The 18,052-nt window shown below is 47.0% G+C and overlaps 1 protein-coding gene across 4 annotated transcripts in view; it reads left to right on the top strand.

Annotated features, from left to right (window-relative positions):
* Positions 1-18,052, top strand: part of IDH3B (isocitrate dehydrogenase (NAD(+)) 3 non-catalytic subunit beta) — a 30,022-nt gene that overhangs the window by 9,636 nt on the left and 2,334 nt on the right. For 2 of the 4 annotated variants that reach the window (XM_024352098.2, XM_024352097.2), the window contains exons 2-8: positions 8,251-8,414; positions 14,296-14,555; positions 14,703-14,783; positions 14,950-15,048; positions 15,142-15,262; positions 17,755-17,815; positions 17,895-18,027. In XM_024352098.2, coding sequence (XP_024207866.1) covers positions 14,520-14,555; positions 14,703-14,783; positions 14,950-15,048; positions 15,142-15,262; positions 17,755-17,815; positions 17,895-18,027 — 531 coding nt within the window. In that variant the 5' untranslated portion in view covers positions 8,251-8,414; positions 14,296-14,519. The remainder of the gene's footprint in view (positions 1-8,250; positions 8,415-14,295; positions 14,556-14,702; positions 14,784-14,949; positions 15,049-15,141; positions 15,263-17,754; positions 17,816-17,894; positions 18,028-18,052) is intronic. The other 2 variants (XM_063803246.1, XM_054674382.2) reach the window with 1 other exon arrangement.

Below are 18,052 nucleotides of genomic sequence, written 5' to 3'. Positions count from 1 at the left end.
GATCAGTAGGCCTTAGTAGGCCAGGATACAGTCTAAGGCCAGGTCATTATCCATTACGACCTGCATAAGTGAGTTGTAGACTAATCTACTGGTCCTCAATGTCATCTCCAGTAATTATATGAAGTGATAGATGGGCCAAAAGCAACCCTCATCCCTAATGGAGAGACATCATATGGCCCACACACAAACATACACCCAAAAGGTTACGTGTTACCTGAATTCAGAATTTGTTGTTGATTCTGATTTGGATTATCATTACACTGGTTTGGTTTAGCCACATGGATGGTGTCACCTAACGCTTGCATCCTCAGACACCATACATGAACCAAAGCCACGTGGGTGACAGGAAAAGTGCCTGTGTTTGTACCAATCAGACAAACAAGGTTGTGCTGGATGGGTGTTTGTGCATGTATGGGGTAAGGGGAGGTTCCATATTTGGGAGCTGCCATTGATGGCTGGCAAAGGCCACAACTGAATAGTCAGGACTGGCCACCTCCTTATGAATTCCCCTGTTTTCATAGCATGCAGGCAGCATGATAAATCCAGAAAGGGTAAGACTGTCAGCTGCAGCTGCTGCTCAACTCAGATGAACGAGATGATGGTTTTTCTAGGTTTCAATGCTGGATCTAGGGGACAAAGAGCACACTGATCATTCTCCACTGTTTGCACCTGGTGGCATCTAAGGTGTCTTCTTGCAGGCTTCCTGGCTATGAAAGCAGCATATCTCATTCCAGTAGCCATAACTTCATCATTTCTCCGATCTTTCCCTACTCATACCCAGATCTTTTGTCTGCTAGGGCGAGGCGTGAGTGAGACAAGGACATTTTTACAAAATTTACAGACATCCATTGTATCTCGCACCTTGGCCTATGTGAGCCAGTGTGAGAGAACTTGGCAAGGAATGTACTCAACAAATGTACTCAATTTGGCAGGCAATTGTATTCAATGAGTACACTGATCTGGGATCAGGTTAATCTGTTAAGAGAATCCAAGTGGCTAAACCAGAATTAGAAATAAGTTTGAATCCCCTAAGTCCCTTTTGCCGGGCTGACACCTGGAGGGTGCACCAAGCAGGCTGGTGTGGGGTTGCTGTTGGGTTAGGGGTGGGAGAGGAAAGAAAAAAGAAGCACCATGCTCCCAACTTTTCAGAATAGATCTGTATAACCCTCCACCTGTTTTCATCCTGATCAGTACCCAGGAAGTGGCTGAAAGGAGATGATCTTTGGAGATAGCTGCATTCAGTGATCATACTGCCTCGCTGAAGTATGTGGCCCAGAAGGAGTTGATGGAGGTAGTCAGAAGCTTTGGAGGAGGCCATTCCAGTGCTCAATAATGCCAGATACTAGCAGATGGTAGGGAGCCTGGCATGTCCATTGAATACTTTGACTACTGGCCCATTGTTGGGCGGCTTTTGCGATAAAAGGTGCATCACTGTCAGACTGTAGGTGGTCTGAGAATCCAAAAACTTAACATGACTTAGTTTCAGGGGCCAAAATAGTGTGACTGGGGCCACAGACTCTATTCAGACTAGAACAGACAAGAACAGCAACATTGTAACCTGAAAACGTTCTGACAGAAGTGAGGCACCAATGACACAGCCTGGGGAGGGGGTCAGCTATCTGATATCTGGACAATCATCCAGGAGCAACTGGGGGCAATACTCTGTGTGCAATGCGGCCTCCTTCCCTGCAAGACAAATGGCTCAAATTTTGGGAGGCACCACAGCTGCGGTATGTAGTGGTGTCTTCTGCATCAGAAACACATAGTTGTTTTGTTGTTGTTGTTGTTGTTTTTTGAGACAGAGTCTCACTGTGCAGTGATGCGATCTCGGCTCACTGCAACTTCTGCCCCCCAGGTTCAAGCGAATCTCCTGCCTCAGCCTCCCAAGTAGGTGGGATTACAGGCGCCTGCCACCACACCTGGCTACTTTTTGTAGTTTTAGTAGAGATGGGGTTTCACCATGTTGGCCAGGCTGGTCTCAAACTCCTGACGTCAAGTGATCCGCCTATCTTGGCCTCCCAAAGTACTAGGATTACAGGTGTGAGTCACTGCGCCTGGCCTGAAACAGTTTTTGACTTTGTGCTCAGTCCACGATGGTGAATGTGTTGTTATGTCTTGTTCGATGACGGATCTAGGTGGTGATGGTGGTGGTATGGGCAGTGAAGTCTGGATCAGCAGCTTGACTACAGTTTGTCTCATTAGAGAAGGGCCCTTACCATGGGCATCTCTGTGAGTAACTTGGCAGCTGAAATTATTTCCACAATATGCAGCTGCAATAGGGAATGTCTTTAATCTTCCAGTCTTGTGGGCAAGATAGCTAGGCCATTGGCAACCACACAAAAGGCAGTAAAAATGTAGAAGGGCTCATCACGGGGAGTATTGGCCAGAACTATCAGTACTCCCTTGAGCTCTGTCCATTGAGTGGAGCAGTCATGCTTGCTTTTTTTAAAAATTATTATTTATTATTATTTTTTAAAATTTGAGATGGAGTCTCGCTCTGTTGCCTAGACTGGAGTGCAATGGCGCGATCTCGGCTCACTGCAACCTTCGCCTCCTGAGTTCAAGCAATTCTCTTCCCCTAGCCTCCCAAGTAGCTGGGATTACAGATGCACGCCACCACGCCCGGCTAATTTTTGTATTTTTAGTAGAGACGGGGTTTCACCACGTTGACCAGGCTGATCTGGAACTCCTGACCTCAAGTGATCCACCCGCCTCGGCCTCCCAAAGTGCTGGGATTACAGGCACGAGCCACCACGCCCAGCCCATGCCTGTTTTTGGTTCTGCATAGCTGGTGCTGAGGTTGAACGTGGACACTATAAGGTGTCAGCCTAGCCAAACCATCATTGTACCAGGCCAGGTGCCTAGGGAACCCTCTGTGACTTGAGGGCCCCATTGAGCCAGCAGCTTTGCTTCAAGTGGGGAAGTAAGGAAAAGATTTCCCCTGAAGGGATTTTTGCTGCCACTTTTTCATGTAAAACCCAGCTAATATTAGGACCAGGCCAGCTGTGTTCCTGAATACAGTTATTTCCATTGGATTAATAATGCCTTTTGTGCCCCTCCCTTAATAGCCACCAAATCCAAGTTGACCCATCCCAAAATGGGAGTGTCAGTTTGGAGAGTCACAGGACCTTTTTGGGTCAGTAACAAGTTAGTGGGTACCTTTTTAAAAAGGGGATGGGGGCCTGGCATGGTGTTTCATGCCTGTAATCCCAGCACTTTGAGAGGCCGAGGAGGGCAGGTCGCTTGAGGTCAGGAGTTCAAGATCAGCCTGGCCAACATGGTGAAACTCTGTCTCTACTTAAAAACAACCACCAAACAAAAAAGCCAGGTGTGGTTGTGCATGCCTGTAGTCCCAGTTACTCGGGAAGCTGAGGCAAGAGAATAGCTTGAACCTGGGAGGTGGAGGTTGCAATGAGCTGAGATCATGCCACTGCACTCCAGCCTGGCAGCCGGGGAGACAGAGCAAGACTCTGTCTTAATAAAATAAAATAAAATAAAATAAAATAAAATAAAATAAAATAAAATAAAATAGGGGATGGGGCCGGATGTGGTGGCTCAGGCCTGTAGTCCCAGGGCTTTGGGATTATGGAGGGAGGATCACTTGAAGCCAGGAGTTCAAGACCAGCCTTGGGAACAAAGCAAGATCTCATCTCTACAAAAATGTATTTTTAAAATTAGCTGGCATGGTATGTGGTGGCAGGCACCAAGCTACTCAGGAGGCTGAGTGGGGAGGATTGCTTGAGCCCAGGAGTTCCAGGCTGCAATGAGCTGTGATTGTGCCACTGCATTCCAGCCTGGGCGACAGAGAGAGACTGTCTCAAACAAAAAAGGGGGATGGGGGAGGGATGGGGCCAGGTGTGGTGGGATGGAAGGATCACCTGAGGGCAAGGAGTTTAAGACCAGCCTGAGAGACCACGTCTATAAAAAATTTTGTAAAATTAGCCGGGCATGGTAGCTCACAGTTGTCGTTCCAGCTGCTCAGGACAGTGAGGTGAGAGGATGGCTTGAGCCCAGGAATTCAAGACTGCAGGGGGCTCTGATGGTGTCACTGCACTCTAGCCTGGGTGACAGATCAGCAACCACTCTCTAAACAATTTTTTTTTTTTTTAGACCGAGTCTCGCTGTCACCCAGGCTGGAACGCAGTGACGTGATCTCAGCTCACCACAACCTCCGCCTCCTGGGCTCAAGCAATTCTCCTATCTCAGCCTCCGGAGTAGCTGAGACTACAGGCGCATGCCATCATGCCCGGCTAATTTTTGTATTTTTAGTAGAGACAGGGTTTCACCATATTGGTCAGGCTGGTCTTGAACTCCTGACCTCAGGTGAACCACCTGCCTCGGCCTCCCAAAGTGCTGGGATTACAGGCGTGAGCCACTGCACCTGGCCTCTAAACAATTTTTTTTAAGCGATGTGCTTGGTGAGTGTGTCAGGCAGGTGGTGCTATTGTGCTTGAGAACAGCCTCTGAGTAATCTGGCCGCCTTTGAGACTAATGTTCAGATTTCCCTTTTCCTTCCTGATTTTTTTTTTTTTTTTTTTTTCAGATGGAGTCTTGCTCTGTCGCCCAGGCTGGAATGCAGTGGCACGATCTCGGCTCACTACAACCTCTTCCTCCTGGGTTGAAGCGATTCTTCTACCTCAGCCTCCTGAGTAGCTGGGATCACAGGCGCCCGCCACCACGGCCGGCTACTTTTTGTATTTTTAGTAGAGACCAGGTTTCACCATGTTGGCCAGGCTGGTCTCAAACACCTGACCTCGTCATCTCCCAGCCTCAGCCTCCCAAAGTGCTGGGATTACAGGCATGAGCCACTGCACCTGGCCTCCCTCTTGAAAGTCTAAACTGTTTCTCCTGGACCATCTAAGAGGGTTCAGGAACCACCTTTCCACATGCGGCAGTCTCTGAAAGGGCTAATCCCATCTGACACTTATGGGCATTGGCAGTACAGGCCGGTATGAGCATCAATACCAGTAATACATTTGCAGTGAAAGCCACTGAATTGGCCCAAGGGCCCCACATGGAGCGTTACTTAATTTGCCTTCTTCCACTGCAAACTTTGCTCAAAGCCTATCAGTTGAACTTGGGGGATTTTTTACCTTCTGGGAAAACAAACCAAGGTGTTTAGTGTGTGCACATCAGGAGCAAAAGCGACAGCTGCCAGGAGCTCAGGCTAGCTCACAGGGTGCAGCTAGGAGGCTTTTATTTCTCCCTGGCCCCTGGCTTCAGGGTTGGCATTGCTGCTGCTTCCTCTGTGTAGCTCCAGTGTCCATCCAGAGAGTTCCCAAGCCCCGAGGCCCCTTTCATTTTGTCCCCAGTCCACACTGCAGTCCTGGGGTGGTGCCTTCAGCCATCTCTGCACCCATCCACGGAACTAGGTAAGATAGTGAATTGGGCACTTGGGCCCAACAGAGATATACAAGTTTTGAGGACTTTGCCTCCGTGAAGTTCCCCAGCATACTCAGCTTTTTCATTACAACAGCCGAGCCAGACACAGTGGCTCACGCCTGTAATCCCAGCACTTTGGGAGGCCAAGGCAGGTGGATCGCTGGAGCCCAGGAGTTCAAGACCAGCCTGAGCAACATGGCGAAACCCCGGCTCTACAAAAAATAAGCCAGGTGTGGTGGTGTGCACCTGTGGTTCCAGCTATTAGCGAGGCTGAAGTGGGAGGATCACCTGAGCTCAAGAGGTCGAGGCTGCAATGAGCCGTGATCATGCCACTGCACTCCAGCCTGGGTGACAGAGCAAGACCCTATCTCAATAAATAAATTAATAAATCAAATAAAAGCAGCCGAAGGTGGAGTAGAGTGGGAATAGAGGGATTGGGGAACACAAGGGAGAGAGCGAGCCTGTGCCAGTGAGCAAGGCTTCCAGTGGCCACCTGTGGGGCTTAGCCAAATACCTTGTAGTGTTTTGGGGTCACTGTGAAGCTCTGTATCAAACATGATGGCTGATACCATGTATTTCAGCTTTGGGGATTCTTTGACTCAGCAGCCACATCCATGTTGCCTTTTGAGTGCAGCTGTGGGGCCTGCTGCCCCCTTGTCATAACATCCCTTCCTCCTCCTGAGCAAGAAACGAAGCACCGTTTGAGTGGCTTGTTTCAACCCTACCTCTCATTGCTTAAACTCATTAAGGTAGGACAGTGTGAGCTCCTTATCCTATCCACCCTACCCCTGCCACCCACCATTTGGGTGAGAGGATCCACTAACATATGCCAAGGAGTCTTTTCATATCCCCTAATCTGGTCCATAAGGTCCTTATCCTTCCTCTTCCAGAAAGTCATGTTTATCAGCAGCCTGTCCTCATTGCCAAAACTGTCAGGGCCTGGCATTTGAATTTTCCCTGCTGATGTGTGAATAATTCGCCTCTTACTGTTTCATGCATGCTGGCAAAGATGAGACTCCCGAGTCAGAGACAAAGGACTTTATTAAGGCACAGCAAGCAGCCTAGGCAGCATGTTTATATTGACTCCCTTGTCCCCCTGTCCCCTTGTCCTCCAGGGGGCAATGTGGAGGGCCCTGGTGGATGCTGTGGGTTTGTGTGGCATCTAGGGGAACACTGAGCTTGGGGAACCCACCCCTTTCACATCAGGGAATAAGCAAGTCTGCTCTTTAGGAAGATAGTTCCTCATTCCTCAAGGTTGCTCCCTGCAAACACAAGCAATAATATACTTTAAGAATAAATACAGACTGGACGTGATGGCTCATGCCTGTAATCCTAGCACTTTGGGAGGCTGAGGTGGGTGGATCACTTGAGGTCAGGAGTTCAAGACCAGCCTGGCCAACATGGTGAAACTTCATCTCTACTAAAAATACAAAATTTAGCCAGGTGTGGTGGTGCATGCCCATAATCCCAGCTACTTGGGAGGCTGAGGCAGGAGAATTGCTTGAACCTGGGAGGCAGAGGTTGCAGTGAGCTGAGATCGTGCCACTGCACTCCAGCCTGGGTGACAGAGTGAGACTCTGTCTCAAAAGAAAAAAAAAAGCAGAAATGCATAATATGATGTCTCGTAGTAACTGGTATAATTGAGAAAATAAAGCTGGGTCAAGGTGATAGGTATCAGCAGTTTCACTTGGCTTGACCTAATATATATGTGGGAATTTGGTATTTGACAGAATACTTCGGTAGAATTACTTATCTGGAAGAAAAAATAATGAATGATACTGGGCAATTAGCCTTGGAAAAATCATAAAGTTAGGTCTTTATCATTTATCTTTTGTAAAACTAAACTTCAGATAAACTAATCACTGAAACCACATAAATACACCACACTAGGAGAGCATTAGAAAAAATATTGGAGAATATGCTTATCATCTTGAGGTAGACGAAGTCTTGTGAAAAAATTTAGAGCCTAGAAGGAAAGGACCAGCACACTTCTGTTTCACATGGGAGGTAAGCAGAAATGGTGTGTGCAACTTCTGGGAAGTGCCAGTAAAGGTCTGTGGGCCTCTGCTCTTCTATTTCTCTGTCCTTCTTCCTGCCATTGGAATGCTGGAGCTGGAATAACCATCTTGGATCTTGAATGACCTTGGGAATGAAGGCCATGGGAGGTGGGCCAGCAAGATCATGAGTCTGTGCCTTGACACCATGCAGGCCCTTCCAGCCCTGGACCATTGATCACTGATTTTTTTTTTTTTTATTTTTGTAGAAGTAGAGGGTTCATTATGTTGCCCAGGTTGGTCTTGACCTCCTGGCTTCCTCTTGCCTCAGCCTCCCAAAGTTCTGAGATTACAAAAATGAGCCACTGCACTCAGCCTGCTGAACTTTTATGTGAGCAATAAATAAACTCCTCTCTTGTTTAGGCTTGGTATGTTGTATGTTGTCACTTGCAACTGAATATAATCCTCACTTATACACCTGCCCAGCCCTAGATGAAGGATCATGATTGGTGGAACCCAGTGGTTCTCAACTCTGGTCAGTTTTTAGAGTCATCCATGGAGCTTTTCAAAACAGCAGTGAATAGGCCCCATCCCAGACCAATTATATCAAAACCTCTGGAGGTGAAGCCCAGATAGGTATTTTTTAGAGCTCCCAGGTGATTGTAATGTGCAGCTAGGATGTGAAGTATTCGTTTAAGCCAATCAGGGAAATCTATTCCTCTCTTTCCTAGACTTCCTTGCAGTAGGAGCGGTCATGGATTTGGTTCTGGCCTGTGAGTCCTAAGAAACCTTCTGGGAATGTTTTTACATTTCTGATAAGAAGAAGTGGTTGTGGCTGGGACTGTTATTTCTTCTTTTCCATCTCTGAATGCAGAAGTGATGTCCAGAGCAACAGCAGTCATATTGTGACTATGAAGCACCAAGGATGAGGACATCAGACAACACACTAAGGCTGGCAGAGCAGAAGGGAAGACAGCCTGGATCCCTGGGGCATCACCAAGCAGCTCAACCATTCTCAGTAACTCCTTACCTTCAGAGGTGAGGGGGGAAAAACAACCCATATTTGTTTAATGAGTTTTCTGTTTATTGCAGAACATATTCATAACCGAAACATACACATGGTACAGGTGCTTTGTGGGCTCTTTGTGACATTCATCGTGTGTACAAAGAAAGATGTACAGTAAACTTGTCCAGCCCACGGCCCAGGACGGCTTTGAATGCAGCCCAACACGAATCCGTAAAACTTTTGTAAAATACATGAGCTTTTTTTCCTTTTTTTTTTTTTTTAGATCATCGACTACCATTAGTGTTAGTGTATTTTATGTGTGGCCCAAGACAATTCGTCTTCCAATATGGGCCCAGGGAAGCTGAAAGATTGGACAACCTGATATAAAGATATGTACACAGCAATGTTGCTGATAATGGCCCAAACTAGAAACCACACTATCATCAATTTAAGAAAGGCTCAGGCCGGGCTCGGTGGCTCATGCTTGTAATTCCAGCACTTTGGGAGGTTGAGGCGGGTGGCTCACCTGAGGTCAGGAGTTTGAGACCAGCCTGGCCAACATGGTGAAACCCTGTCTCTACTAAAAGTACAAAAAATTATCTGGGCGTGAGGCAAGAGAATCACTTGAACCCGGGAGGTGGAGCTTGCAGTGAGCCAATTTTGTGCCATTGCACTCCAGCCTGAGTGACAGAGTAAGACTCCGTCTCAAAAAAAGAGGCTCAATAAATTTAGTAAATTCATATTACGGAATAAAACAATGAGGCTGCTCATTCTCTAAGATATGGTGTCTTAGATCTCTAAGACATCTGAGATACAGTGTTGAGTGAAGAAGGTAAATTATAAAACAGTAAGTATATAGAGTATGAAACCATTTATTCCGACGCACACACTCATACACCAAAAACAATACTATATATTCTGTGTGTGTGTGTGTGTGTGTGTGTGTGTGTGTGTGTGTGTGTAAGAAAAGGGTTTTAAAGCGGACAACTAACTGATTCTGAGGTTAGGGCAAAAAGATTGGGGCTGTGGTTGGTATGGTAAGAAAAAAATATATTTTAAAAATATATATTTTTAAAAGAGGGTTATCTAATTAAAAGTACTAAAGCAAAATTTTATATTAAAACTAATGGAAAAAAAGAAGTGTTGCCTTTTAGGGGCTCTTTCTGGTAACTGATATCACCTCTCTCATTCTCTGCCATCTCTCATCTCCTGGTCTCTCTTGCTTATCAAGAGAAGACTATGTCACTTGGATCCCAGCTTTTCCCTGCCTCAGCTGAGGCCACTATCCTCGTTGACTCCCATGGTGACATGGATGCCTCATCAATATTGTGGGTTTGAGTCCTCATCTGCAGGGTCCTTGAGATCTCCTTGGCATCCACTCCCATTTCCTATCTGGGACTTCATTATCACCAGCATCTACTCCACCTCCAAAACCACTGGTGGAAGCAGCGTCCTCTCTTCCCATCTTACTTGCTCAACAACTCCCACAAGTACTACTCTTTGAATATTTTGGGGGGGGGGTCTTTGATTCTTTCCTCAGCTGCCTGTTGATTAGATCTCTTCTGTCTTCACTTGCCTCCTGATCCCATTTTGCCAACACTCTCAACTCCCTTGTACCACTCTCTAGCAAAATATCACTTTTGGATGAACTCACTTTTGGTTTGCTCTCACCGTGAAATCACACACAATTGCACCACAATAAACTTCACAGTCACCAACCTCAACAGGGTGCTTAGTATTGCTCACAAAACTCTCTCTGTTTCTCTCGGACCTTGAACATGCACCAGTCCTACTTACTCACCAATCCTCACTATAACTCATCTCCTCAAATATATCTGCCCACCTCACTGTTCGTCAGCACGCTATGTTCACTGTCACCTCCGCAAGGTAGTGTCTGCCTTGGCCAGGTCCTCTTGGCAAGCTGGTGTATCCATTCCCCCAGTTGCTTCAGGTATTTGCCACTAACGGCTCAAAGCTTCCTCCTTCTCTGAAGGATTGGCCCTGGCCTATGCCATGCAGGGGCAAAGCAGGGTTGTTAAGCCTTGTCTCAAATCATGACAACCTTGAGTTGTCACTAATGCTCCAGAGCTCCCCAGGAGATGGGGCTGAGGTGGACTCTGGCTGAGGCCACATCTCGCTGAGCTCCTTCCCCTCCACATTCTGCTCATTCACCTTCTGATGTGTTTCTCCTGAGAGCACTCCTTCAACAGGTCAATTGCATAGAATCCCTGTCTTGGGCTCTGCTTCTAGGGCAGTTGATCTGAAACAGTAGCTTTGCTTACATTTCCATTTTCCCTGAGTGTAATCACTTCTCCTCTGTAATTCTGTTTATCCGTTCAATCACAGATCAAATTCTCCCAAGAAGCTTTTTCATACTTTAATTTTCAAGGAATTGTCATTGGTTATATTACTCTTTTGATTGTTCATGGTTTCAGAAAAAGATCCAGTAGGCCTACTACACCAGAAATTCTGAAACTTTTGTGTGCAGTGGACCTGTTTGGAAGGCTGGTGAAGCCTGTGGAACCTTTCTTAGAAGAGGCTTTTAGGCCGAGTGCAGTGGCTCAAGCCTGTAATCCCAGCACTTTGGGAGGCCGAGGCGGGTGGATCACGAGGTCAAGAGATCGAGACTATCCTGGCTAACACGGTGAAACCCTGTCTCTACTAAAAATACAAAAAGATTAGCTGGGCGTGGTGGCGGGCGCCTGTAGTCCCAGCTACTCCGGAGGCTGAGGCAGGAGAATGGTGCGAACCCGGGAGGCGGAGCTTGCACTCAGCTGAGATCGCCCACTGCTCTTCAGCCTGGGCAACAGAGCGACTCTGTCTCCAAAAAAAAAAAAAAAAAAGAGACTTTTAAGTATATAAAATAAATAGAATTACAAGACAAATACGATTAAGACAAGCCTGGGCGACATAGCAAGACCTCATGTCTACAAAATATTTAAAAATTAGCTAGGCATGGTGGCGCATGCCTGTAGTCCCAGCTACTTGGGAGGCTGAGGTGGGAGGATCACCTGAGCCCAGGAGTTTGAGGTTACAGTGAGCCGTGATCACACCCTAGCCTGGGGAACAGACTGAAACCATCTCTCTAAAAAGAGAAAAGGAATAAAAGCTACCTTGTAACATACTACTATGTTTGCTGCTTTATTAATTCATTAAATAACACAATCTAGCATTGGGTCAAATAATGTAAAAATAGGGATTAAAGTAAGTGATATTTTAAGAGATCTACTACAACTAAAATGTGGTATGAAAATATCTATACTTTTTATGATTGACAAAGTCAACAGTACTACAGGCAGCACTGTAATCTGTGACCTGCATTCATAATGAAAGGAAATGCTAAACTTCAGTTAGAGGTTAGTGAGAATAAAGATGTGATTTTTGGTTTTTCCCCATCCAGGTTCACAGTGCTGATTCCTATTCATGGGCACCTAGGGGGTTCTGTAGATCCCAAGTCAGGACTCCTGTGCTGGAGGATTTGCAGGCCTGGGAAGCAGACATTCAAGTCACTCAGCTTCACACTGAACACTCAAGTGTAGGCAGCTTATCCATCATTATAGCCTCTTGTGTTAAGCAGAGGAGACTCCACAACAGTTAGAAGAGAACAAGATGGTATAACCTCCCTCCCATCCCCCAGGAGATTGGTTAAGAAACTTTTCAAAGGTCCTGACAGGATTTCTCCATTATCAGGCAGTATTGGTCAAAGATGCCCTCATGGGGACTTGAAGGCCAGGAGAGCTTGCTGAGTTCATGGGGAGAACACAGTGGCCTTCAGACAATAATGGTCTCATCTCCTTGGCCTGTGTCCACTGGTAGCCTCCATCAGTTCCTTTCACCCTGGTGATGGCCACTTAGTGTTTTATCAGTTAGCAGATATTTTTTGAGTGTTAGGTGGGGAAAAAGTCTGTGCAGAATTTAGGGATGGAAATGATGTAGTCACCCTCAAGAAAATTAGATTATTATCAGAGATTGGATTAAGATGGTACATCTCTCTTCTTTCTTATCCTACATTTCCTGACGTAACAGAAAATGTAGTTTTTTAAAAAGAGTAAATTTGGCGGGGTGCGGTGGCTCATGCCTGTAATCCCAGCACTTTGGGAGGCTGAGGTTGGCAGATCACCTAAGGTCAGGAGTTCAAGACCAGCCTGGCCAACATGGTGAAACCCTGTCTCTAATAAAAATACAAAAATTAGCCGGGTGTGGTGGCGCGTGCCTGTAATCCCAGCTACCAGGGAGGCGGAGGCAGGAAAATCGCTTGAACCTGGGAGGCAGAGGTTATAAATCTTCCATTTTTTTCTTAGTCAGAAGGATAAATATTTGGAGAAGAAAAATAGTGACGAATATTAATAGTGATGTGGAAGCTGGGACGAGGGAGTCTATGGGAGCAAGACGGTGGTGCTCTCTGGTTTTGGTTGGTTTCATGGGATATATGAATGGAAATAGAGGAGTGTGTTATACTAATATTATATTAGCTATAATAACAGCTCTATATTTACCCAGTACTTTTCATTTGTTCAAAACTCTTACACATTACCTAGTTTAATCTTCTCATCCTACTACTATATAGGAGAATGTCTCACCTAAAGGATTGCAGAGGAGGCACAAAGCCTATGCATATTCCCCAAGAATAGAAGCACTGGGAATGCCTTTGCGTTGCCACCTTTTTGGCTGGTTGAGGTATATACGAAGGAGGAACTTATCACAGAGAACCTAGCTAGTGGTTCTTAAATTTCAGTGTGTATTAACGGGGAGCCTGTTAGAGATATATTTTCTGGGCCCCCATCACTGAGATTTGGATTCAGCAAATGAAGTATGACTCACAAGTCTGCACTTTTAACAAGAGCTCTGGTCCATCTGGATAGGTGATCCAAAACCATACTTCCATAAGAGTGGGTGAGGCAAATCTTCCTGTACCAGTTTGTCTTTAGGTGTGTCAATTGTACACACCTAAAATCGTGACTGGAGGCCGGGCTTGGTGGCTCACGCCTGTAATCCCAGCACTTTGGGAGGCCGAGGCGGGCGGATCACGACGTCAGGAGATCGAGACCACGGTGAAACCCCGTCTCCACTAAAAATACAAAAAAAAAAAAAAAAAAAAAAAAAAATTAGCCAGGTGTGATTGCGGGCGCTACTCGAGAGGCTGAGGCAGGAGAATGGCATGAACCCAGGAGGCGGAGCTTGCAGTGAGCCGAGATCGCACCACTGCACTCCAGCCTGGGCGACAGAGCGAGACTCTGTCTCAAAAAAAAAAAAAAAAAAATCGTGACTGGAATTGTCTTGAGACAGGTCTCGCCCCGTCTCCCAGGCTGGAGTGCAGTGGTGCCATCACGGCTCACTACGGCTTCCACCTCCCGGGCTTAAGTGATCCTCCCACCTCAGCCTCCTAAGTAGCTGGGACTACAGGTGTGTCACCACGCCTGGCTAATTTTTAAATTTTTTGTAGAGTCGCGGTCTCCCTATGTTGTCCAGGCTTTTTTTTAGTTTTTATGATTGTTACTTTAAGGATCAGTCTGAAATTCCCTTTAGTCACACTTACACGCTTGAACTCATTTCTGACACTAGTTATGGGCCTGTCCTGGGGAGTTCAAGTCCGGGACACACTATTAGGGAAATAACTGTCAGAGCAAAGAACAAAACCCTGTAAGAAAAAACTACGAGGCGACGGGTAATACAGAGGTCCTGGGCACTCTCGGAGACTGGCGGAGAAACCCGACACACACCTCCCATGTCTGTACTGTATTCCTCGAGAGCCTGACATACAGGTATTCAGTGAGTACTGGTTAAAAGAATAACAAACGCATTGACACAAAAATTTTAACAGCTTCCCAAGGATTTTCTCTCAATCGCTTGTTAAGCTCAGGTCCTCGTCTGATAAACATGACGCTACATTTTTCCCCCAATGTTATTTTGAAGTTTCGACGTAGATTAAATATGGCGACTGAAAACAAAGCAAGAGACAAAGTGCTTGCGCATCCCATGACCTCCCCACCGGCAAGAAAAAGGAGAAACAGGCGTGAGCCAGCAGTGCTGGTTGGCGCAGAGAGACAAATACCAGGAACTCAGTACAGGCCGGAAGTCGGGGTACGGGGCCGCGCCAGCTTCAGGCGTCACTTCCCACGCGACTTCCTGCGGGAAACATGGCGGCATTGAGCGGAGTCCGCTGGCTGACCCGAGTGAGGCCCCGGGACATGTCGGGCAGGGGCGGGCGAAGGAGCGGAGAGTTTGTCCTAGGGTTTCCTAAACAGGGCAAAGTCAACTGTAGTGTTCGGGGTCTGGATGTCTCAAATCTGACCTTACAGGCTTGTGTGTCCCTGTTGCAGGCGCTGGTCTCCGCCGGGAACCCTGGGGCATGGAGAGGTCTGAGTACCTCGGCCGCGGCGCACGCTGCATCGCGGAGCCAGGTATGCACGAATCTGGCTGGGGTCTCTCTTACGACCCTGTCCCTTCCTCGCTGCTCCCTCCCCTGGCTTTTCCCCACCCCTCCCGGGTCTCCCTACTTCTCTACTCCCAGGATCCGTGCTCCCGCCCCAGCTCTATCTTTACTTCTCCCCTCTTCCCCCAATTCAGGCCGAGGACGTGAGGGTGGAGGGCTCCTTTCCCGTGACCATGCTTCCGGGAGACGGTGTGGGGCCTGAGCTGATGCACGCCGTCAAGGAGGTGTTCAAGGTGAGTGGTCTCGGGGATCAGACAGTAGAGGACAGTAGTGTGTTGGAAAGGACTTGGCCTTGACTGTGATGTTTTGGGAACCTGTCTCTGAAGGCTGCCGCTGTCCCAGTGGAGTTCCAGGAGCACCACCTGAGTGAGGTGCAGAATATGGCATCTGAGGAGAAGCTGGAGCAGGTGCTGAGTTCCATGAAGGAGAACAAAGTGGCCATCATTGGTATGTGTGCCCTCTTGCCACTTGTCCATGTGCCATTTAAAATCAAATGACCAAATGTTTATTAAGCCCTTCTCCCCACATGCTATGCAATTATATTAACTCCAGGGCAACCACCATTGGTATTTGGACATTTGTTCCTTCCCATTGGGAGCCCAGGAGTTGAGAGATCATGTCAGCTGTCTATGCAGAAAAGTTCCAGGGGTTCTGAGTCTGTCCTGAGGCTACATCAACTGTCATCAAATCTTATTCATTGCATTTCTGGAATACCACTTTTAGCTGCCCCTTTTCTTTTTTTTATTTTCCCCTCCCTTCCTTCCTCTTTGTTTCATCTCGCTCTGTCGCCCAGGCTGGAGTGCAGTGGCGCGATCTCGGCTCACTGCAACCTCCCCGTCCCTGGTTCAAGCAATTCTCCTGCCTCAGCCTCCTGAGTAGCTGGGACTACAGGTGTGCACCACCACACCCAGCTAATTTTTGTGTTTGTTTTGTTTTAAGACAGAGTCTCGCTCTGTCGCCCAGGCTGGAGTGCAATGTTGCCATCTCAGCTCACTGCAACCTCTGCCTCCCGGGTTCAAGTGATTCTCCTGCCTCAGCCTCCTGAGTAACTGGCTGGTATTACAGGAGCGTGCCACCATGCCTGGCTAATTTTTGTATTTTTAGTAGAGATGGGGTTTCACCATGTTGGTCAGGCTGGTCTCGAACTCCTGACCTTGTGATCTGCCCGCCTTGGCCTCCCACAGTGCTGGGATTACAAGTGTGAGCCACCATGCCCAGGCTAATTTTTGTATTTTTAGTAGAGAGAGGGTTTTACCATGTTGGCCAGGCTGGTCTCGAACTCTTGACCTCAAGTGATCCACCCACCTCTGCATCCCAAAGTGCTGCGATTATAGGCGTGAGCCACCGTGCCTAGCTGCCCCTTTTCTTTTGTCTTCCGCGCTTTAATCTCCTCATTTGATTTTTTTGGCTTCTAGTTCTGCCCCTATAGTTCATCTTCCATATCTCTTCTTGAAAAGAACAGCCTGATTTTCCAGGCCCAGCCTTACCATAGGAAAGTCAGTACTTTATAAGTTGACCCTTAATTTTCTGCCTTGGTTCCACAACTCTTGTTCTGTGCTTCAATCACACTAGATTGTGTGTTAGATTCCAAATATGTACTACCTGACTTACATTGTTCCCTCCACCCAGAACGTTCTTTCTTTGATGCTACCTGTTAGAGCCCTTCTCAATCATTCACTGTATTAGTTTCCCATAGCTGCCATAACACACTACCATGAACCTGGTGGCTTATCATTAACAGAAATGTATTCTCTCACAGTGCTGGAGGCCATCAGTCTGAAATTAAGGTGTTGGCAGGGCCCTGCTCCCTCTGAAGGTTTAGGGGAGAAACCTTTCTTGCCTCTTCTGGTGGCTCTTGCTGTTTTTTGACTTGTAGATGCATCACTCCAATATCTGTGGTTTTCTTCCCTCTCTGTCTCGGTATCATTTTTCTCCTTAAATATTTAGCCCTGGATGGGACGATTTTTTCTCAAGATCCTTAACTTAATTACATCTGCAAAGCCTCTTTTCCCAAATAAGGTCACATACATAGGTTCTGGGGCTCAAGGCATGGCTGAAGTGCCAGCTCTTCTGTGCTGTATCCTGATATTACTGGAGAGGATTTCCTCTTTGTGTTGCTATGCAAGTTTCCCATGGTACTTATCATGTCTTTCATATTTTCTGTCTTTCCCAGTGTACCGTTTGCTTCTCAAGGGCAGGAGTTGTATGGTTTTAGTTGTTATCCTTATTGCCTGACATATAATTGATATTCATCAGTAGGTGTTGGGTTAAAAAATGTCAAATAAAGAGAAGGCACAGAAACATCTAAAAAGATCACAGATCTGCTAGCATTGTTTTTCAACTTGTTGTTAAACCCAGGCTCTTTTTTGATAAATAGAAAAAATCTGTTCTCCGTTTTGAAGTTTCAACATAAATTAAATATGTTGACTAAAAATAAAGCATTAAGGCCGGGGCGGGTGGATCACTTGAGGTCAGGAGTTTGAGACCAGCCTGGCCAACATGGTGAGACCCTGCCTCTACTAAAAATACAAAAAATTAGCCAGGTGTGGTGGCACATGCCTGTAATCCCAGCTACTGGGGAGGCTGAGGCAGGAGAATTGCTTGAACCTGGGAGGCAGAGGTTGCAGTGAGCCCAGATCGTGCCACTGCACTCCAGCCTGGACGACAGAGTGAGACCCTATGTCTCTCTCACACACACACACACACACACACACACACACACACACACACACAAAATGCAATAGATGAAATGTTTCTGGCTTTAACTACGTTATTCTCCTTTGTCCCTTGCCCCCAGAGACAATTTAAAAGTTTACTGATTTGGGAATGGGAGATGGGAGTCTGGGTTACATTATGTTCCTAAGGGGGTTAGACACTGGTCTGAGTTCCCTTGGGCTTGGCCTGTGGCTGACACTCCTTTTCCCACTTTGTTTTCACAGGAAAGATTCATACCCCGATGGAGTATAAGGGGGAGCTAGCCTCCTATGATATGCGGCTGAGGTAGGTGGTCTGGGTGGGGTGAATGGTTGAGAGGTGCCAGGGCACCAGGAGCAGAGCTGATGGCCCTGCCCACCCTCAGGCGTAAGTTGGACTTATTTGCCAACGTAGTCCATGTGAAGTCACTTCCTGGGTATATGACTCGGCACAACAATCTAGACCTGGTGATCATTCGAGAGCAGACAGAAGGGGAGTACAGCTCTCTGGAACATGAGGTGAGGCCCCAGAAACTGGGGGAGG

Source organism: Pan troglodytes, chromosome 21 (genome assembly GCF_028858775.2).
Source record: "Pan troglodytes isolate AG18354 chromosome 21, NHGRI_mPanTro3-v2.0_pri, whole genome shotgun sequence".
NCBI lineage: Eukaryota > Metazoa > Chordata > Mammalia > Primates > Hominidae > Pan > Pan troglodytes.
This window is presented reverse-complemented; position numbering and strand designations above follow the sequence as displayed.